Source organism: Eptesicus fuscus, chromosome 18 (genome assembly GCF_027574615.1).
Source record: "Eptesicus fuscus isolate TK198812 chromosome 18, DD_ASM_mEF_20220401, whole genome shotgun sequence".
NCBI classification, from domain to species: Eukaryota; Metazoa; Chordata; class Mammalia; order Chiroptera; family Vespertilionidae; genus Eptesicus; species Eptesicus fuscus.
Window position 1 is genome coordinate 37,304,682 of NC_072490.1, and position 23,219 is coordinate 37,327,900.

Consider the following 23,219-nt stretch of genomic DNA (forward strand, 5'->3'; position numbering starts at 1 on the left):
GCCGCCGCCACCGCCGCCGGCCCCGCCCCCGGGCACCATGCTGCCCTCGCAGGAGGCCTCCAAGCTCTATCACGAGCACTACATGCGGAATTCGCGGGCCATCGGCGTGTTATGGGCCATCTTCACCATCTGCTTCGCCATCATCAACGTGGTGGTCTTCATCCAGCCCTACTGGGTGGGCGACAGCGTGAGCACCCCCAAGCCCGGCTACTTCGGCCTCTTCCACTACTGTGTGGGCAGCGGGCTGACGGGCCGCGAGCTCACCTGCCGCGGCTCGTTCACTGACTTCAGCACCATCCCGTCCGGCGCCTTCAAGGCGGCCGCCTTCTTCGTGCTGCTCTCCATGGTGCTGATCCTCGGCTGCATTACCTGCTTTTCGCTGTTCTTCTTCTGCAACACCGCCACGGTCTACAAGATCTGTGCCTGGATGCAGCTTTTGGCAGGTAAGGGAGGGGCGGGGGCGGGACCCCTAGAGCAGGAGCTGCGGAAGGGGCTCCCTCCTTCTAGGACCCTTTCTTGGAGGAATCAGAGACAGATTGTGCTCCTCTGTCTACAAACACACCTTCGGTGGTCCCTCAGCAGTGAGGGGAGAATTCTATGAGAGAGACGCCTTAGGAACGGGTGTTTGGGGCTGTGGGGTTGGATATGGGCAGACTGCGTTTGTGGATGGGTTCGAGTTATGGTAGAGTCTCTGAGGGTCTCTGAGACACTTTGTTGGCTGTTTTAGGGGAAATAATTACCAGAATGAGGAGCTACTCTAGGTGTGAACGATGTTTGTTGTATTGAAAAAAACTTGAGATGGTGACTCAAGAGATCTGACTTTGACCTTTAACTTCCTGACATCATCAACTTGGATCTTTCACTTTACTTCTCTGGGGTTCAGTTTTCTCATCCATAAGACAGTGGAGAGGATTCCGAGAACAAATGAAAGAGTATCTTGTAAACTTTAAAGTGCTGTGCTAAGATATAGGAGGAGGCTGTCCATAGTGTCTATTCAATGTTTGAAGTGTGGGTGGTTGGCAGCACCTGGCAACATGGGTCTCTGGAGGACTGGTCTCCATTCCCCACTCTCACTCAATGCAGGGAGGAGGGTTCTGGTGCCATGCCCAAATGGGAATGGATTCCTAGGACCCTCTGAAATGTTTGGCTAAGACAGACATCTTACCCTAAGAATCGGAGAAGGGCCCTTTGGGAATAAAAATTGCTGAGACAGTTTTTCAGGATCCATTAGAGTCCCCCACGCCTGCCCGCCTTCCGATCGAAGACAGATTTTGAAGATTCAGCAGCTTGGGCATTTGCTTAATTGCAGGCAGGGAAGAGAGTTGGGCTAGGAAAAGTGGGGCCAGAAGATGGGGGAGGAGGGCTGATGAAGGCTAAGAAAAAGTCTGGAGCCCTCCAGGGTGAGAGGGAGAAGGGAAAATATGATGATCATGCAACAGAGATAGTTTTTTCAAAATAAGCACCTCAGAGCATTTAACAAGTGTTTTTTAAATTATTATTTATTGATTTGAGAGAGAAGCATCAATTTGTTCTTTCACTTATTTTATGCATTCATTGGTTCTCTGTGCCCCAACTGAAGATCAAACCTGCAACCTTGGCATATGGGAATGACACTCTAACCAACTGAGCTATCCAGCCAGGGCCAGCATTCAACAAGTGTTGGCCCCTTCAAAAGAGTCCCCTGGAGGAAGTGCTTTCTCACTCGTCGATTTTTCCACTGCTGGAAACGTTGTAGGGAATTATCTTTGGTGCATGGGATGTATTCTCTTGAAGGTCATCATTGAGGGGAAACTCCCATCTTTAAAGGAGGAATATGATTTTTGGAAATGGCTGGAAGTTACTCAGGGACAAGTGTAGAAAATATGATGGGTGATCAAATTGACAGTTGTCACTTGGGGTGAAAGCCAAGGAGTGAGGGCGAAATCTTGAGGCTGGTTTGCTTTCCAAGGGGACTTCTACAAATGCAGGCAGGAGGTATTGTGCCACTGGAAGGATTGCCCAAACTCCCAAAAGAACTACTTTGAACAAGTCAGTGCTTATTCAGATGTGGACATCCTCTGGGCTTTTTCACTCCATTCAACTTAGATTTTTTTTTTTAAGCAGGTGAGAAAGGAGAGTTGTAGGATATGGGACCTATCTCTCCATATATCTCAGTGGTACCCAGAACATGATTTTATGTATTTAAATTCTATTCTTCTTCCAAAGGCAAGTTGGAAAGAATATATGCTCAGTTGAAACCCCCAGTTCCTCAACCTTAATTTGGAGTTTGCAGATGGGTTGCTGACCTCTTGGCCTCTTAATTCTCTGTAATCCACGTGGGTTTAATCTTGGGGACTGGGTGAACTGTTCCACAAACCCTATGTAATTATAGAATTTCAGGGATCTTAGAGATCAGCTCCTTCAAATACCACCTTCCCCTGCCCCCATTTATTTATTTTTTATTTTCAAGCATATTTTTATTGATTTCAGAAAGGAAGAGAGAGAGAGAGAGACAGACAGACAGAGAGAGAGAGAGACCCCAATGATGAGAGGGAATCACTGATCTGCTGCCTCCTGCATGCCCCACACTGGGGATCAAGCCTGAAACCTGGACATGTGCCTTGATCGGGAATCGAACTGTGACTTCCTGGTTCATAGGTCTACACTCAACCACTGAGCCACGCTGGCCGGGCCTCCTGCCCCCATTTTAGAGAGAAGAGACTGAGCCTAGAGAAATTATGGTCTTACCTAAAGTCACACAGCCAGTAAGTGAGTAAATCAGTCTTGACTCCTAGCCCAGTGCTCTTTCCCTTGTGTTACTGTCCCACCCCAGAGGGCTGTTATCAGAGTTGAGCAGTTGATTCCATTTTGCTTAGAGATTTCTGAGTTTATTCCTTACCTGCTTTGTGATCATCCTTATGCTATGGGCTGTGATACTGAGATCATCCCTGTCCCCAAGGATTTGAGAGCATTTTATTTATTTATTTATTTATTTATTTATTTTAAAATTTCTTTATTGATTAAGGTGTCACATATTTGTCCTCATCCCCCCATTCCTATCCCACACCCCTCCCCACGGATGCCCCCACCCCCCTGTTGTCCTTAACCATTGGTTAGGCTCGTATGCATGCACAGAAGTCCTTTGGTTGATCTTTGAGAGCATTTTATAAGGCTATAAAATGCAATTCCTGCTCTCAAGCTTACCATCTAGTTAGATCACTATATTGGTCAGCGGTCTTTCACTAGCAAGTGACAGAAACCCAACTCAAACTGGCTTAAATAAATAAAAATAAAATAAAGAGAGTATCCCTGAACAGTGTGGCTCCGTTGTTTGGAGCATCATCCCGTGCACCAGAAGGTTGACAGTTCAATTCTCGGGTGGGGCACATGCCTAGGTTGCAGGTTCAAGCTCTCGCATAAATGTTTCTTTCTTTCCCTTCCTTCCTCTCTAAAAATAAAATAAAATAATTAAAAAAATTTTAAGTAATAAAGAGGGTAGTGTTTTTGACTCACGTAACATCTGGCTTCAGGCATGGATGGATCAAATAATGTCATTATAATATGGCTCTCTCCATTTCTTTGTTCCTCTGTGTTGGCTTATTTTTAAGCCTACTTCTCTCTTTTTAAAAAATATATTTTTATTGATTTCAGAGAGGAATGGAGAGGGAGAGAGATAGAAACATCAATGGTGAGTATCATTGATTGGCTGCCTCCTGCACACCCCCCACTGGGGATTGAGCCCACAACCCAGGCATGTGCCCTTGACCAGAATTGAATCTGGGACCCTTCAGTCCACAGGCTGACGCTCTATCCACGGAGGCATACAAGCCAGCGCAAGTCTGCTTCTCTTTTGAAGCTTAGCAATGTCGTTGAAAAAGAACACCTGTTACTCAATGGTTTCAGCAAAAGTTCCAGAGCTGATTCTTATTGGCTCAGCTTTGGTCAGGTGTCAGCCTCTTAATTAATCCCTGGAACACGTGGACTGATAGTAGAGGAAGGTCAATTCCTGCAAAGGGAAGTCAAATGTGACCACTGGAAGAGGGATACTCTAGGTGAGACAAGTGCAGACAAAGTGGAAACTCAGGGCAATAGAGGAGGCTATGGGCTTACTTGGAAGGTGAGACTCAAGTAGGACAGGGTGTGGACAGGTGTGAGGTATGGGAGAGCATTCTTAATGGAGAGGAAGATCATGGACAGAGGCACAGAGGTAAGAAAGCCACATCTGGATTGAGCGTGACATCCACATAGGGGAATAGCAGGAGGGAGGAGAGGCCAGGATGGAGCAATAGGGCTACAATGTGCAAGGCTCTCAATACTGAATCAAGGAGTTTGGACTCTAATCAGTAGGCAGCTCGAAGTTGCCATTACTGTTATTATTATTCAGGAAAAATAGTTAATATTTTCTGAGCCTTTACTAAATGCTTGACCATTTGCTAAACATTTACATGCATACTATTTTCTAATCCTCACAGCAATCCTATGGAATAGGTGCCATTATTAATATATTTTTAAAAATATCTTTTCATTGATCTCAGAGAGGAAGGGAGAGGGAGAGAGACAGAAACATCAATGATGAGAGAGAATTATCAATTGGCTGCCTCCTGCCTTCTTGCACAGTCTCCTACTGGGAACTGAGCCTGCAACCCGGGGATGTGTCCTGACTGGGAGTCGAACCACGATCTCCTGGTTCATAGTTCGACGCTCAACCACTGAGCACACCAGCTGGGCAATTATTGCTATTTTATAGATAAGAACACTGAGCCTCAAAGAGGAAGAAGTCATTTGTCCAAGGTCACACAGCGGGTAAGTGGTGGAGCCAGGATTATAACTCAGTTTTTCTGACTCTAAAGCCCAACGATTTATAAAGGAGCATTAATGGTGGGGATAGTGGCAGGATGTACTTGCCAGAAGGGTTGAATGAAAAGTAGAGAGTCTGGAAGATCCAGGTGGCTCTCTATGGAGTTAGGCGTCAGCTTTTCAGGGCTTCTCGGGACATCTGTACTCCTCTTGACCTGGTCTTTCCCATTTACCAAGAACACACAATGTGCCAGCCTCTGTGCTAGACACTTTCACATTCATTATGCCAGTTAATCTTCACCTGCTAAAGTGACTTGCCCAAAGTCCACACATCTAGTGAAAGGTGGAGCTGAAACTTAACACAAGTCCTGAGGGATCTAGAACTGGAGCCCAGGAAGTGAATACACAGGTTACAAGTTACAGCTGTGAGCTCTGGGTACTCTGTGCCTACCTGTGGGTGGGGTGAGGTTAGCCAAGGGGAGGTTGCTGGCTGGAGTAGACACTCAGGTTGGAAGCCTGGTGAGGGTCTGAGGGGGCAGTGTGGGATAGTGGTTGAAGAACAGAGGACTTAAAATTCCCGCTCTGCCACTTCCCAGTTGTGTGGGCTTGGATAAGTAGGTTTTCCTCTCTGAATCTGTGTCCTTATCTGTAAAATGGAGATTATTATTATTGTACCTACCTCAAAGGTGGTAGGAAGAAATAAATGAAATGATGGGTGTAAAATGCTGAGTACGGTTCCTGGTGTACAATAAGCACCCAATAAATGGCCATTGCTATTTCTGTGGCCTAGTCTGAGTGAAAAGTAGTTGGTCAGACTACTTCCTAATGCTCTGGTGGAAGAGTTTGGACTGATGGTCGAAGGCCTTGAGAGGTCATAAACTACCAGCTGGAAAGGGTCTTACCAGTCAGCTTGTCGAACTCCTTCACTTCACAGATAAAAAAAACTTGAGTCCCAGAGAAGAGAGACAAGTTCATGGTCACAAATTGAGACCCTTTACCCACCGAAGGGGGATGATTCTGACCACACCCCCTTTAATACTGAGTGCCTACTATGTGCCAGGCACTGCCTGGCGCTGGAGTCACAGCAGAGAAGAGAGTGTGTGAGATGGAGTGGGAGATGAGGAGACTGACGGTGGAGGTGGCAGCAGGGGCTGGTTGGTGATCCCCAGGTGAGATCACCCAGCCTTCCAGATATGTGTCCTCTGGGCCAGGAACAGCCACGACAGGAGCTTCTGTCACTACAGCTAGGAATATGTATTCACATTCCTCCCCATTTTTTGCTGGTTGTTCCAGGTTTGGTTTAGGATTTTACTCATCCAATTAAGTCTTTGTTGATGTGTATAACACTGCTAAGCACATTGGGGGAATTCTTTCCTCCCTTCCTCTCTCCCTCTCCCCTAACTCTCCCTCCCTCCCTCCCTCCCTCCCTTCTTTCCTTCCTCCCACCTCCCTTCCCTCCCTCTTCCCCTCCCCTCACATCAATCCTTTACTGCCAGCCTCCTCCGTGTGTCTGGCACTGTGCTCAGCTCTGGGAATCTTGACTAAGGGTCCTCACTCCCAGAGAGCTCACAGTCTAATGAAAGAGGCAGAAAAGAAAACAGATCATCACCTATGTACGACACCTGAAATGATTGGAGTCACGCATAGGGTATTCTGGGGGCACAAAGGGGACTTCTGACACAGTTATCGACAACCAAGAAAGTCTTTCAAAAAGTGACAGACAGCATTTGTGTTGAGTCTTAAAGGATGGGAAGGAAGGAGAAAGGCAATGAGGCAGAAGAGACAGCATGATCAAAGGCATGGATGTAGGAAATAGCCTGTTGTGTTTTGGGGACTACAAGCAATTAGGGCGAGGAGAGGTGAAACTGGGAGACGGATTGTGGAGGCTTTCTGAGCCACGGTAAAAAGTTTAGACTTTACCTGTAAGCAGCAGATAGTTGTTCACTTTTTTTGCTTAAAAATTTTCCAGACATTTATTTACTTTTTGGAAAATTTAATAAATGCACATGATACAAAATTCAGAAGGCCAAAAGGTATACAATCAGGTGTAAGTCTCCTTGCCCTCATCCCTCAATGATCCTCCCAGAGGTAATCATTATTACCAATTCTTGAGTATCCTTTCCAAGAAATCCCATAAATATACAAGCAAACGCAAACAATACTTTGAAACATAAATTAGTTATCTATTGTTGTTTAACAAATTACCCCAGAACTTAATGGCTTAAAGAAACAAGCATTTATAATTTCTGTTTCTGGGAGTCACAGGAATTTGGGAGCAATGTAGGTGAGTAGTTCTGGCTCAAGGTCTCTTACGAAGTTGCAGCCAAGACCTCAGTGGGGGCTGCAGTCTTCTGAAGGTTGGCTGAAGCTGAAGGGATCTAGCCACACTCATGTGTTGGCAGGAGACCTCAGCATGGGTGGAGAGACAGAGCTGGGGAGAGGGAGAGACAGAGACAAGAAGAGAGAGAGAGAGAGAGAGAGAGAGAGAGAGAGAGAGAGAGAGAGACTAAACTGCCCACTCCCTTTCTTTGATAATAGCTTTATTGAGGTAGAACTCATATGCCATACAATTCACCCATATAAGAGTGTAATTCAGTGGGGTGTTTTTTTGTTTGTTTGTTTTTTTTAGCATATTCACAGAGTTGTGCAACTATCACCACAATCAATTTTGGGATATTTTCATAAATTCAAGAAGAAGCCTCCTGCCCTTTAGCTATCACTCCCTAAACAATTTCTCCATTAGGTTGCTCAGCCTCTAAGCAACAACTAATCTACTTTCTGTCTCTATATATTAGTCTATTCAGGACAGTTCATATCAATGGAATCATATAATACATGGTCTTTGTGACTGGCATCTTTCACTTTGTATAATGTTTTTGAGGTTCCTCATGTTGTAGCATGTATCAATACTTGATTCCTTTTTGTGACTAATATTCCTTTTTGTAGATATATCACATTTTATTTACTCAGTCATGCTATGAACATTTGTGTACAAGTTTTTGTATGGACACATGTTTTCATTTCTCTTGGGTATGTACCTAGGAGTGGAATGGGTGGCTCAATGGCAACTTCATAGTTAACATTTTTTGTTGTTGCTGTTAATCCTCACTTGAGGATATTTTCCCATTCATTTTTAAAGAGAGTGGAAGGGAGTGGGAGAAACAGAGAGAGAGAGAAACATCAATGCGAGAGAGACACAATGATTGGTTGCCTCCCACACGTGCTCTGACCAGAGCCAGGGATCAAGCCTGCAACCGAGGCACACGTCCTTGACTGGAATCAAACCTGGGACCCTTCAGTCCTCGGGCCAATGCTCTATCCACTGAGCCAAACCGGCTAGGGCTAGTTATCATTTTGAAAAACTGCCACATTGTTTTCCAAAGTGACCGCATCATGATACATTACCACCAGCAGTGCATGAGGGTTCCCGTTTCCTCATATCCTTGCTATTATCTGAGGTTTTTATTATAGCCATCATACTGGGTGTGAAGTGGTATCTCATTGTAGTTTTGATTTGCATTTCCCTAATAATTAGTGATGTTGTACATCTTTTTTTTATTTTTAAAGTAAAATGTTTCCATTTTACTTTAGAAGTTATATAGGAAGAATATATACACAAATATAATATTATTATTTAATTTTTAGTGGGAAATTACAAATGATTTTTTTCTTCTTTCTGCTTTTCTGTGTCTTTAAATTTTCCACTATACTTGTACATATTTACTGTACAAAATAAAATAGAACCACAAGGAAAATCCAGTGTTGGACTAAGAAATTATTCTCTATAAGTAGAACATTAAGTCACTGAAACCTGGATATTTGGGGGTATAGGAGGCTTTTTAAAAAATATTTTTGTACACCCCAGTGACTAGACATTATGTAACTTAATATGTGATCAGCCCAATAAATCCTGCACCCAGCCTAGTTATCAGAATATTATTGACTATATTCCCTATGCTATAATTTATATCCCCATGACTACTTCACCGCCCCCCTTGCCTCCCATCTGGCAATTAACAAAAAGTTCTCTGTATGAGTCTGTTTCTGTTCTTAGTCATTTTGTTTGTAGACTCAATTGATCGATATGTACTTATTGCCATTTTATTGTTCATATTTTTTTATCTTCTTAAATAAAACCCTTTAACATTTCATATAATATTGTTTTGGTGGTGATGAACTCCTTTAACTTTTTCTTGTCGGGGAAGCACTTTATCTGTCCTTCAGTTCTAAATGATAGCTTTTCAGGATAGAGTAATCTTGGTTGTAGGTCCTTGCTTTTCATCACTTTGAATATTTCTTGCCAATCCCATCTGGCCTGCAACATACCTGTTGAGAAATCAGTTGACAGTCTTATGGGAGTTACTGCTTTCCTCTTGCTGTTTTATTTTCTTTCTTTTTTAAATATGTTTTTATTAATTTCAAAGAGAAAGGGAGAGAGAGATAGAAACATCAATGATGAGAGTCATTGATTGGCTGCCTCCTGCACGCCCCCTACTGGGGATCGAGCCCACAACCCGGGCATGTGCCCTTGACTGGACTCGAACCTGGAACCCTTGAGTCCACAGGCCAATACTCTATCCACTGAGCCAAACTGGCTAGGGCTCTGTGGCTGTTTTTATGATTCTCTCTTTGTCTCTAACCTTTTGCATTTTATTATGATGTGTCTTGGTGTGGGACTCTTTGAGTTCATCGGTTCATCTTGTTTGGGATGCTATGCTTCTTGGACTTGTATGTCTATTTCTTTTACCATGTTAGGGAAGTTTTCCATCATTGTTATTATTATTATTTAATCCTATATTGAGAATATGTTCATATTGATTTTACAGAGAGAAAAAGGGAGAGGCAGAAAGATAGAAACATCAATGTGAGAGAGAAACATTGATCGGTTGCCTCCCTACACACCATTACTGGGTATTGAACCCACAACCTGGGTATGTGTCCTGACCAAGAATTAACCCTTTGCACCCGCTTGCTTTTTTCTCAATTCCTTTATTCTACTCAGGATTTAATTTTTTAAATACCCCAGATTTTACAAAGCATGGCAGTAGAATAAAAAACTGGAGTTTCTTTTCATACAAACTTATTTACTTGGATTTTTTTATATTTCAAATACATACGAGCTGCTACCAGTGCTAACCGTGTCGAGTCACACTCGACATCCGAGTGCAAAAGGTTAAGCCCATGACCTTTCCATGCATGGGACAAAGCTCCAACCAACTGAACCACACTGGCCAGGGCTCCATCATTATTTTTTTAAAATAGGTTTTCAATTTCTTGCTCTCTCTTCCTTCCAGCACCACCATTATGCAAATGTTGGTATGCTTGAAGTTGTCCCAGAGACTTCTTACACTATCCTCATTTTTGGATTCTTTTTTCTTTTTTGCTATTCTGATGGGGTGTTTTCTGCTTCCTTATCTTCTGAATCACTGATTTGATTCTCTGCTTCATCTACTCTACTGTTGATTCCTACAAATTATTCTTCATTTCAGTTAGTGTATTCTTCATTTCTGAGTGGTTCTTTTATGGTTTTCTTTTTTGTTTTATGCTGTTGAAGTTCTCTCTAAGTTTTCTACTCTGCTCCTAAGTTCATTAAACTTCTTTATTTTGATCTCTGCATCGAGTAGATTTCTTGTCTCCATTTTGTTTAGTTCTTTTCTTTTTAATCCTCGCCCGAAGATATGTTTTTATTGATTTTATTTTTAAAATTTTATTTATTTACTTATTTTTGTTAATCCTCACCCAAGGATATTTTTCCCATTGATTTTTAGAGAGAATGGGTGGGAGGAAAGGTAGGGGAGAGAGAGAGAAACATGTGAGAGAGACACATCAATTGACTGCCTTCCCCACTTGCCCCGATCCGGGCTGGGGATCGAACCTGCAACCAAGGTACATGCCTCTGACTGGGAATAAAACCTGTGACCCTGCCCAGCTGATGTGGCTCAGTGGTTGAGCATCAACCTATGAAGCAGGAAGTCATGGTTTGATTCCTGGTCAGGGCATATGCCTGGGTTGTGGGCTCCATCCCCAGTGTGGGGCGTGCTGATGGCAGCCGATCAATGATTCTCTCTCATCATTGATGTTTCTATCGTCTCTCTCCCTCTCCCTTCCTCTCTGAAATCAATAAAAATACATTTTAAAAAATAAAACTACCACAAATGGTAGCATACATCATCTTGCTTTTTTAAGTCAACAATACATCTTGGAGATGGTTTCATATCAGTATACAAAGAGCTACTTTTTCTTAAGAGCTACATAATATACTTTCGTATAGATATATCATCATTTTTTAAATCAGTATTTAATTTGTTTACAATATTTTGCTACAATATTTCAATGGATTATGTATATAAATAATTTGATACATATGTACATATAGAGTGAAATTGCTGGATTAAACGGTCTGTGGATTTGCAGTTTTGTCAAATCCAGCCGTAATGTCCTCCACCGAAGTTGTACAAAGTTGCACTCCCAGTAGCAATGTATGGAAGTCCCTGTTTTCTCACATCTTTGCCAACTGAGTGTGTTATCAAATATTTTACTTTTGCCAACCTGATGGGTAAAAAATGCTGTTATTTAGTAGGTTTTTCTTATTCTTATTTTGAATGAGGTCATACACTTTTCACATGTCTATTTCCTATAAACCATTAGTTCATATATATTTTTCTATCAGTTAATGGTATGTTTTCTCTTTTATATGTAAAAACGGAAAGGCCTGAGGCTGGGGGAGGAGGAGGAAGAGAAGCACTGGGACCCACTGAGGAGACTAGCAGGTGTGCTGGGCTGAGGACAGGCAGGTGTTGCAGATGATCAGGGTTTTCTTCTTGGAAGATTGGGTCTCCGGAGTGACATTCCCAAAGGACATGGGAGGAAGATCAGGTCGGTTTGGGACATGGTGAGTTTGAGGTTTCTCTGGGATGTGCAAGAGGAAAGGTCTGACAAGCAATTGGATATTCAGGTCTGGAGCTGAGGAGAGGTCTCAGCTGGAGATGGAGCTGTGAGGCATCATCTTAGGAGGCTGAGTGGGGGTGACCCCGCCAGGGGAGAATGTGTGGAGGGCGGGAGAAGAGGAGACAGCCTAGAAACACCAACACCTAAGGGGCAGGTGGAGGAGGAGCCAGTTTAGGAGGCTTGGAGAGAGGAGCCAGAGCAGCTGCTCAAATTAGCAACCGAGAAACTGAGAAAGGTTGCCGGGTTTGGTCCTAGGTCAGGGCACGTACAGAAGGCAACCGATTGATGCTTCTCTCTTTCTCCCTCTCCCCCCCCCCCCCCCCGCTCTCTCCAAAATCAATAAAAATATAATTTTAAAACATAATAATATTAATAGTATTTATCTCAATTTTGTCACAAAATATAATAATATTGACTTCTTGGAGCAGAGTAAGTCACTGGGCTGTCAGGTGATTGGATAGCCATGCCCCTTCCCCTATACCAGTGGTTCTCAACAGGGACAATTTTGTCCCCCAGGCGACATTTGGCAGTGTCTAGAGGCATTTCAGAGAGGAAGGGAGTGGGAGAGAGAGAGAGAGAAAACATCAATGATGAGAGAGAATCATTGATCGGCTGCCTCCTGCATGCTTCACAGTGGGAGATAGAGCCTGCAAGCCGGGCATGTGCCTTGACTGGGAATTGAACTGTGACCTCTTGGTTCATAGGTCGACGCTCAACCACTGAGCCACACCAGCTGGGCTAGAGACATTTTTTTTGTCATGACTGGGAGTGGTAGCGGCACTGATGTGTGGTGGGTAGACGCCAGGGATGATGTGAAATATCCCATAATGCACAGGATGGTCCCCCGCCATGAAGAATGATCGGGCCAAGCATCAGAAATGCTGCACCCTGCACTTGTGTCCGTGTCTTGCTTGAAGCAGCCAACTCTTCAGCCAGCTGATTATTTTCAAGAGACTTGAACTGGGACTCCAAAGACCTCAGCCTCCCTTTCCTCATCCAGCAGATGGGCATGCTGAAGGCTGCCTTGCCTGTAGCCATTCCACCTCCTGAGGGTTGAGCCTCTTTTCCTGGTGTAGCCTGTCCCTCGTGTCTTTTCCTCTCTTTCCAGCGGTCCAGAGAAACCATCTGGTTTGCTTTCCTCCATTTGCTGGATTTCTGTTGTTTCCCATCCCCAGAGCAGCCTTTGGGGCCACATAGCCACCCCTAAAACCCTGCAAAGCAAAGGAGGCAGAGAAAGAGAGAGACACGGGGGGATACACTCCACGGCCAGCTCCCCTGAGCACCCTGTTACTCAGGGTCTCAGTACTTTCAGTACTTCGTCTGTTTCCTTCCACGCAGTGTGTGTGCACTTGGTTTTATTCCTCCCCATACAGCTCTGCTTCCGAGGTCAGAAACCATGCCTGCCGGTGTCCCCAGCACCTGCACAGGGCCTGGCGCTCAGAATTTATATGTGGAATGTGCAAAGGGAGAGCCAGAGAAAGGAGAGGGCCAAGAGACAGATACAGGGAAGGAAGAGACGCCAGAAAAGGAAGAGAGGAGGAGGAGGAGGAGTGGGGAGTGAATGTTAAATGCCGAGGGATCTAAACAGAAGAGGGAAGAGCCAGGGTCAAAGGTCGAGTGGAGACTGAGACTTGAGCACCAGACAGACTAGCCCAAGAGGGGGGTGTGAAGAGACCTGTAAGGAGAGAAAGATGAAAAGGGTGGACAAAGACGGGAATGGACATGCCATTAGAGAGACAGAGTGAAAAGTGTGGAGAAAGAAAGGAATGGACATGCGATTAGAGAGAGACAGAGACAGAGAGAGGCGGTAGACAGTGAAGCAGAGAGACAGAGAGGACGTGCAGGCGCAGAGCCACTGGAAGAAAACCTCTTTGAGGGCTGAACGCGGGATTGCAGGTTCTCGGACCTGAGGCCCGAGCTGGAGCAGCGCGGCTGGGAGCTCTGGATGCTGGAGCGGTTTCCATGGAGACGAGGAATGCTCCCGGCGGGAGAGGAAACACCGAACCCCCGGAGGGGAGGGCCGGAGAGAAGGAGGAGGGGCTGGCTGGGTTTGTCCTCTCCCCAGGCTCTTTCCTCATCCCTGCCTCTTGCTGGGGTTTTGCAAAGTGTCAGGGACATTTGGGGAGACGAAGGCGTCCAGCTTTCTCCATAGGCTCCTCCTCTTTTGCCGCCCAGTAAATGCTGGAGCACCGCAGGGCTCAGTCCTGAGCCTCCTCTTCAAGTTTCCGTTGTGTCCAGTCCCAGGGATTTGCACGCCCACAGCTCCACTGGTTACATCTCCGGCACTGATCCCCCCTCCCCCCAGCTTTCCTTTCCATTTGAGTGCCTAACGGGTGTCTTCAAACTTGTTGAATTCCTTAACTCGCCCAGCTCCTTCCTGCCGCAGGGCATTTTGCATTTGCCATCCCCTTGGCAGGAACCCTTTCCCCAGCACTTAGGTGGCCCGCTGTTCCATTGGAGCTGAGCGCCTGTCGGAGGAGGCGAGCATTGCCAGGGGAGGAAGCCTGCTGGGTGTGTGGGGTCGCAGTGCAGTCCTGAAGCTCTGCATCAGCAAGGGAAACCACCTAGGGGCAGGGGGACACTATCTGTCGCAGGGAGTGGGGGGTGAGGCCTGAGGAAGCCAAACGAGAAAGGGAGGAGGAAGGAAGGAGGGCCCCTACCTCACTGTCAGGCAGGAGTCTGGGTTCTCAGGAGGAAGGTTGGCAAAGCTTAGGGCCCCCTCCCTATCCTGGGAACTAGATGGGCCTCGTGGACAGTGGGTGAACTGACCCCACCCCCACTTTGTCATTGCTGTCATCTAAAACCCAGGTTAAGGCCCTGGCGGGTTTAGCTCAGTGGCTAGAGCATCGGCCTACAGACTGAAGGGCCTCAGGGTCCATTCTGGTCAAGGGCACATGCCCGGGTTGTGAGCTCGATCCCCAGTAGGGGGCGTGCAGGAGGCAGCCAATCTGATTCTCTCTCATCATTGGTATTTCTCTTTCCCTCTCCCTTACTCTCTTAAATCAATTAAAAAATATATTTTTTAAAAAGCCAGGTTAAGTACTCAGTTGACTGGCATGGAACCTTTGTGTTTCAGACACAGTAACCCTGTTGCTGGCGGGACCATTAGACACCAAGATGGCAACATCAAACCACACAGTCTCAGGTCACAGGGCAGCCAGCACTGCAAGGGGAGGAAGGAGCAGAGGTCACAGCCTCTGGGGCCTAATGAACCTGGTAGGCTCTGATTGGTTGCATGGGGCATGTGCCCCTCTCTGAGCCAATCAGTTATCAGAGAAATACAATGTGCTGATTGGCTCACACTTGAGTCCCACTCACCAGGGTAAATACTAGGAAGAGCCCAAGAGATTGACCCAAGTGGGTCACTAAACGCAGAGGGAGTGGGTGCCCAGCAAGGAATCAGCAGGGGCCCATTTTGATTCAAATGCTTTTTTTCTTTTTCCCAGAGTGGAAGGGAGAGGGAGAGAGTGATAGAAACATCAATGATGAGAGAGAATCAGTGATAGGCTGCCTCCTGCATGCCGCTCACTGGGGATCAATCCTGCAACCACAGCACATGCCCTGACCGGGAATCTAACCGTGACCTCCTAGTTTATAGGTCAGTGCTCAACCACTGAGCAACACCGGCTGGGCCAAATGCTTTTTTTTTTCTTCGCCTTGCCTGTCTCCCCTCATCTGAAACCAAGCCCCCTCCTTATTTGCGTGATTATTATCATGATTAGTTTTAATAATAACAGCTAACATTTATGCAGAACTTACTGTGCCAAGCACTTCACACTTGATAGCCATCATTATCCCCATTTTACAGATGAGAAAACTCAAAGGTGACAGAACTGGCTCGAGATCACACATCCAGGAAATAGCTGAGCCAGGATTTGAGCCCCTTAGGGCTTTTCTCTAATGGATCTCTCTCCCCTCATCCCCCGCCTAAAGTGCAAGCTTCATGAGGCTAGAGTCCAAGTACCCTCCCCTTGCCTAGTCCAGTGCCTGGCACAGAGTAGGCCTTCAGTAGATACAACTTGAGTGAGTGAATGCCTGGCACTGTGCTAAGTGTCTTTCAAGCATTACTTCATTTAATCCTCACAACCACCTTGGGAGGTAAGTATTCACTCTGATTCCCATCACACAGACAAACAGGAGGCACCCCCAACGTCCTGTACTGCGTCAGTGAAAGAACTGGGCTCAAACCCCACTGTTCTCACCCCAGTCTGTTCTCTGAGCACAGTGCTCAACTGTGTGAGTGAGGACCTGGTTCCAGCATCTTGACGGAAAGGACAATATCACTCCATAAATACGTGTTGAATGAACAACCTAAATAAATGAATGGTGATGAGGATGGGAGAGGGTCAGCACGGCCAGGGTGCTTAAGGGGGGTGACCATGGTCTGTTATTTTCTCATATTTCCAGGAAGGAGTTGATTTGGTGGGGGAGGGGGAGGGCATTATGGGTTCCGGAAAGCTTCTGCTCTTCTGGGCGGTGGGTCATTCCGGGCCCACGAGTTTCGGGAGCCCACAGGAACCGGTTATCAGGCTTTGGGGTTGCTGGGCGGAGTGAGGAGGGTTCCCGGGGGTCCTCGGGCTCTGAGGAGTAATCATCCCCTTCTGCCTTCCTTCCCGACCGCGGGGCTGGGCCTCGCGCCCCTCAGCTCTGTGCCTCGTGCTGGGCTGCATGATCTTCCCCGACGGCTGGGACGCCGAGACCATCCGGGACATGTGCGGGGCCAAGACCGGCAAGTACTCCCTGGGGGACTGTTCGGTGCGCTGGGCCTACATCCTGGCCATCATCGGCATCCTCAACGCCCTCATCCTCTCCTTCCTCGCCTTCGTGCTGGGCAACCGGCAGACAGACTTGCTTCTGGAGGAGCTCAAGCCCGACAACAAAGGCGAGTGCACGCGCCCGCTTCCGGTGGGCAGGGGCGGGCGGGGCCCCGTTAAGGGTAACGGTGAGGCACAAGTTGGGAATGGCACAGACAGCATGATCCCCTTGGAAACAACTCGGCTCCATGTCTCAGATCCGAATACCTGCGTGCCCGTGACCAGCGGGTATAAACCCATGAGAAACGTGCAAGAATGGCCTTGGCAGCTGTTTCAAAACAGCAGACAACTAAAAGCAACCTGAATGGCTATGGACAGGAGGGTGGATGGATAAATGGTGATATATTCACATCACGGAATAGTTCATGACTGAAAATGAATGAACCTCGGTTTATAGTAAGCAGAATGGGTACCCGCTGGAAACATACCTTTGAGGGGGTGGGGTGGAGGGGAGTGAAGTTCCAGAAGATGACACAGTGAAATTTATATTGAGCTCAAACACCAAGCACCACTAAACAATGTATAGTTTAAACACATTTATTTATGGTGATACGGGTATTTTTTAAAAAAAATAAAAAACAAAGAAATGAGAAATGTAAATGGTAGAATGGTGTGTTTGGGATGGATGAGGGAAGCCAGGAGCAGATGTGGACAGGTAGGTGTATACAATGGTAGAGCTACAGTTTTTGAATGGTGCTTTATACCTAGTATATTGTAATAATAATAATTATAATAATAATATATATATGTATATATATATATATGTATATGTATATATCCTATATAATAAAAGGCTAATATGCAAATTGACCGAATGGCAGAACAACTGGTCACTATGACGTGCACTGACCACCAGGGGGCAGATCTTAACGCAGGAGCTGCCCCTGGTGGTCAGTGCGCTCCCACAGGGGGAGCCCTGCTCAGCCAGAAGCTGGGCTCACGGCTGGCGAGTGCAGCTGTGGTGGTGGGAGCCTCTCCCGCCTCCACAGCAGTCGGACATCCCCCGAGGGCTCCCGGACTGTGAGAGGGCGCAGGTCAGGCTGAGGGACCCCCCCCCTCCCCAGTGCACAAATTTCATCTAGTATATATACTAGAGGCCTGGGGGGATCGGGCCTAAGCAGCAGTCAGATATGCCTCTCGCAGTCTGGGATTCCTCTTGCAGTCCAGGACCCCTCACCCCTTACTACTCTCCTGATCGCTGTTCCTTAGCACTGCCTCGGAGGTGGGAGAGGCTCCCGCCACTGCCACTGTGCTCACCAGCCGTGAGCCTGGCTTCTGGCTGAGCGGTGCTCCCCCTGTGGGAGCGCACTGACCATCGGGGGCAGCTCCTGCATTGAGCGTCTGCCCCCTGGTGGTCAGTGCACATCATAGGGACCAGTCATTCCGCCAGTCATTCCATTCTCATCATTGATATTTCTATCTTTCTCTCCCTCTCCCTTCCTCTGTGTTTAGTGACCCACTTGGGTCAATCTCTTGGGCTCTTCCTAGTATTTACCCTGGTGAGTGGGACTCAAGTGTGAGCCAATCAGCACATTGTATTTCTCTGATAACTGATTGGCACAGAGTCCTTGGCTGGTGTTCTTTATGTGCCACCATTCGGTCGATTTGCATATCAGGGTTTTATTATATAAGATGTATATATCAGGTAACATTAAAATACAACAAAGAAACAACTTACACCTAAGGCCAGAACCTTAGGGGTTGTCACTGTTGACAGTGCTTATCGGTGTGTCTTCAAACCTGATCTGTCCCTTTACAAAACAGAGAGTAGTGCTAAGTGCTAAGATGACATAGAACAGGTATCATCCTAAACAACCCCCCTCCACCCCCCTCAGCTCAATTATTGTGCTCCACTCTGGAGCATGTTGTCAAGATCTGAATATCATTTCATGGAGAATCATCTTGCCCTTTTTATCCAGTGCTTAGCATCATGTGAAATAAAGGAACTGCACTTTCTTACCATTCTCCCTTTAGGGGCTCTTAGTGAGATTTCCAGGTTTTTACTATTACTGGCAAAGCTACAATGAACATTTTTGTCTGTGTCTTCTTAGACACAAGTGTCTTCTTGGTGTCTTTCCAGAAGTTAAATTGCACACTTACCATTGAAATGACAGTGCCAGATTGTTCTCCACTGGAGGGCTGGTCTTCTGACCCAGGGGCCCGCCCTGCCCCCGGAGCAAGGGGAGACACTACACGGCTTCAGCGGACAGACCCCTGTCTGTCTGGGTGTGCCTTCTCTGCTGTGAGAAATAGTAGTCATTTTCATAGTCACACCCTTCCGTGAGCTATCAGCATGAGCTGGGCCTATGTTTAGCACTTTCCATTAATTATATTCATCTCTTGGAATTTCTCATCTATAAAACAGGGATAATGGTGGTGAAGACGATCTCATTTGGAGGGAGGTAGTTTGGTATTGTGGTGGAACCCTTAGTCTGTGGAAGCAGATCATCTGTGTTGGAAGCAGGCTGAGCTGAGAAGTGACTTCACCTCCGTGAGCCTCAGTTTCCTGCATTCACAAAATGAGTGTGATGAAAACGTACCACCGTGTAGTTTAAACATACATATACTTATGGTAATACGGGTTGTCCTGTGAGGAAGAAAGAAAGATTATGACTGCAAAGGGGCATGTGGTTTATGCTCTGTAAAAGTTGCCACTCCTCCCCACTCCCCATCAGGTGGGCATCATGACCACCATTTTACAAATGAGAGGTCCAGTCACTTGCTCAAAGCCACCTAAGTGGCGGATCCAGAATTTGAACCCAGGTCCAAGTCCAAAGACCCAGCTCTGTCACATTGCCTGCCCCCCTTTCAGCCCTTCCTGGGCTGCTAGCTGCTAACCTAAGCTCTGAGCCTCCTGCTCCGGATACCCTGATATCCTGCGGTTTCTGTGGCCTTGGTATGAAGTCAGGGCCTGCCCTCTGGTGGCAGCTTCCAGAAGTGCATGACTAAGACAGCCATCTGCCCTTTCTGGTGTGAGGTGGGCCCACTCAGCGTCCTCTCCTCCCTCCCCAGGCACCCTAATAGCTCAGTGTTAAAAGTGACATCAGAGATCTCCATCCTCATGAAGAGCTCAAGATGACTGAGACTCACAGTTCAGTTCTAAGCCAAAGACCTCCAGGAAAAAAGTGAAAAATAAAATAAATTGCTACAGTGTCCAGCATTTTGTGCCAAGCGCTGCACAGAGTCCTTGGCTGGTGTTCTTTATGTCTTTCTGGCCCTCAGAAGCACCTTGTGAAGGAGGCTGTTCTGCCGTCTTGCAGATGAGGAAGTTGGGACTCAGTGAGGTCCACTGGCCTGCTCAGGGCCATCCAACTCGTCTGAGGCCCGGGTGGGATTTCAGAGCCTGGGCACCCACCTCACCACTCTGCCCAGTTTTGCCCTGAGGATTGGCCAAGGGGAGCCCCAATGCCCTGGTGGTCTCTGACTTTCTCCAATTCTCTCTCTCTCTCTCTCTCTTAGATTTTGTGAGCTCTACAGTAAGCTCCGTGTTGCGACCAGGGGGTGATGTCTCCAGCTGGGGAGTCCTCCCCTGTCCCGTTGCTCACTCACAGGGACCCTGAAGGCCAGGATCACAGCCCAGGAATTGACCTGCCCTCAGTGTGTCCCATCTCTTGCCCTCTCATCCTCCACTCAAGCTCTGAGGGAAGACCCCAATCTCAGACTGACTTCTCATCTGCTACCCGCCTGCCAGCTCCAGACTTTGAAGAGAGGTGGAGGCTGGGTGCAGCCTGGGGGAGGGGAGAGGCCCTGCAGACCCTGGGAGGGCCTGATTCTGCCCCTCCCTCAACTGACCTAAGGGAGCCGGACATCCCTTGGGGGTCTCCTCTCCTCTCCCACCTGGCCTGGGGCCCTGCAGTCTCCCGGGGAAGGAGGCACTGGGATTCCAGTGCCCCAGGCTCCCTCGATCTGGGAGCTACTGCCTGGTCGCATCCTTGCCACCTCTGGTCCCTGCCTCCTGCAGAAACTTATTCAAGACACTGCCCCAGGGCAACCAAACTCTTTCCTTTTTTTTTTTTTTTTTGGCCTATGATGGTTCCATCACATCTTTGCAGAGCTCCAGGCGCCACCAGCCTGCTCCCAGCTCTCCTGAAGGAGTCTGAGCTGCACCGAGGGAGAAAGCACAGGGCCTCCCTGTCTACTGGCGCCCTGCCCAGCCCCGAGTCTGAGAAAAGACGCACAGCCCCAGAAGGAACTGGAGGAGACGCCGGGACTCCAGGCAGCCAGGGCCAGGAGTGGCTCTGCCTGGGGCTGGCCTGGCCTCTCTGCTGGGACGTCGTGCGCTGACTGGACCCTCGACCCCAGCTTGTTTTGTACAGCACAGACCCTTTGGCCCTGTTGTTAGGGTTGGAGGTTGGGGAGGGGCCTAACTGTGGGGCATCAGGGGAGGTATCACCCCTCTGCCCCTTCTTGTGCTGCCTGACCCTGGCACTTGCTAAGGGCAGGGACTGTCTTGCCTCTTTGATACTTTTCTGCATAACTTGAACTTGCAGGTCACCTCTGAACAGGGTACCCCCTGTCCCCATCCCCAGGCCTTGTAACCCTATCCCCACCTCTTTTCCTCTTTGCCCACCTCTCGCCTTGCGATATGCCCAGGGTCTGCCACCCGATGGGCAGTGCTTGGAGCCGAGGCATGAGTGTGTGAGTGTGTGTGTGTGTGTGTGTGTGTGTGTGTGTGTCTAAGTATGTGTGGGGAGGCAGATGAGGAGTCCTCTCTCCTCCCACCATGGGGGGCATCTCCCTCCTGCTTGGCGAGAAGCAACTGAGGGAGATTTCAGGTGTTTCTGGACTTCCCTCACTGCCGCATGGACCTGGCCGGAGAGTCACCTGGCTGGGGGCGTGGCAGCCCCTTTCAGGCCCGAGTCCAGGCGGCATGTGGGCTTCTTCCAGTGTGCCTGCTTCTGGCTGCAGGGCCCGCTGGAGAGGAGCCTGCGACCCCACCATTCTGTTCTGTTGGCTCAGCCAAAGGAGGGGAGAAAAGCATTAGTGCCATGTATTTGCCAACCTGTGTTCATTTCCGTTGGAGTTGGACCTGAGAGGGAGGGTTTCCAAGACAGACTCTAGGAATCCTCTGTCCGAGTCCCCCATCTGGACCCAACCCGGATCGGATGCTGGATCCTGGTAGGATTCCTGAAACCTGGAGCTCCCCGAGTCCTGACCCTCCCGCTGGGCAAACACCTTCCCCCAGTGCTCTGCCCAGCACCGTGCCCCCTCTCTCCTGCTCCTACCAAGCCCTGCACTGCAGCCCCCTGGCACCTTCCTCAGCAGGCTGCCTGCAGGTGGGGCTGGGCATTAGGGTCCCAGGTGGAAGGGAAGGGACAGGAAAGCCTTGTGGGAGGGAGGGAGTGGGGGCAGGGGGGGCGGGCAGATCCAAACCAAAACCCAGTGTTGGAAGGCTGCAGAGAGAGAGAGTCCAGATCAAGTGGTTAGGAATGGGGAGAAGACAGAGGTGGGAGAAAGAATGAGACAGGAGAGAGGGAGAAGGAGAGGCAGCGATAGAGCAAGGGGGAGGGAGGGGCAGAGAGGTCCAGAAATGGAGAAAGGAGAGAGGAAGAGTGAACAGAAGGGGGACCCAGAGGGACAGAGAACCTGAGGTGGGGGTGGGGGTGGGGGAGGGGACTGGAAAGAGGAATTAGAGATAGGGAAGGAGGCACTGGCTAGACAGTGGTGGGAGACCAGACTGGGATGCAGGGGGAAATGGAAGGGAAAGGAGAGGAGGAGGATGAAGGCCACAGGCTGTTGAGGAAGAGGGAGCAGCTGCTTATGTGTGTGCACTGTGCCAGGGGCCCACCATCCCATGTGCCTTGTGGAGAGGCTAGACCCTCCCCCCTCAGAGGCCAAGGACGGGCCCCGGCGGCCAGCCCTCACACCAGGGGACAGTCCAGATGATTTCTGGGCAGGTTAGCGCCACTGGAGCGGATGAATGGTAGAGAAGAGGGAGGTTCATTCCCTTGGAGACCATCTGACAGTGTTTCCATGACACCATCCGCTCAGCCAGCTGCTGCCCTGGCAGAGGAATTTGGGGTTCGGAAAGCCGTGTTGGGTGGGCTGAAGGAACACCAAAGGAACACAAGGAAGGGAAAGAAGTCAGAGTGGGGACCAAACCACAGCTCTGTCCCTGAGGCTTCAGCAGAGGTGGGAGCAGAATGGTAACAGGTGCTTTAGCCAGGGCCCCAGGGAAGCCCAAGTGTGGAGCAAGGAAGCCATAATGGCCAGGGGACGCTTGTGGAATGGCCTCACCGGGGTTTAGCCTCTGGGAGGAGGTGGGAGAGAGAGAGAGAGAGCGGTCTCTGGCACTCTTGGTCCCTGAAAGCTGAGCTTTGAGCAGCTCTCTGAGGTGCTCCTCCCAATTGTGACTGGGTCAGAGGGTCTGGCACCCCCCAGCTTTCCCTGCCCCGAGCTGGGGACTCTTTCAGGATAGGCCCACGTGGCCACAACTTCGACGTGGTTCAGAGCGCTGGTTGGTCAGATCCTTCTGGGTCCCCGGGATGTGAAAACTTTCCTCTTTGGGGACCAGTACCCATGGAGGAAAACATTGATTTCCTGAGGGCATGAGGACCATGGGTAGAATCGAGATCCTTGTCACACCTGGAACAGCCAAGACATTGGGAACTTATAGACAAGGCTGTGGGGAAAATTCCTTGGACTTCTTTTGAGATTCCTGCCTGGACCCAGGGGAGTCCC

At 48.3% G+C, this 23,219-nt stretch overlaps 1 protein-coding gene across 1 annotated transcript; it reads left to right on the forward strand.

Moving 5' to 3' along the window:
* On the forward strand, positions 1-20,149 carry LHFPL4 (LHFPL tetraspan subfamily member 4). The gene is made up of 3 exons (XM_008151787.3): positions 1-443; positions 16,370-16,606; positions 19,998-20,149. Exons 1-3 carry the CDS (start codon positions 38-40, stop codon positions 20,096-20,098), a joined length of 744 nt encoding a protein of 247 aa, XP_008150009.1. The 5' UTR covers positions 1-37; the 3' UTR covers positions 20,099-20,149.
* The last annotated feature ends 3,070 nt before the right edge of the window (positions 20,150-23,219 follow it).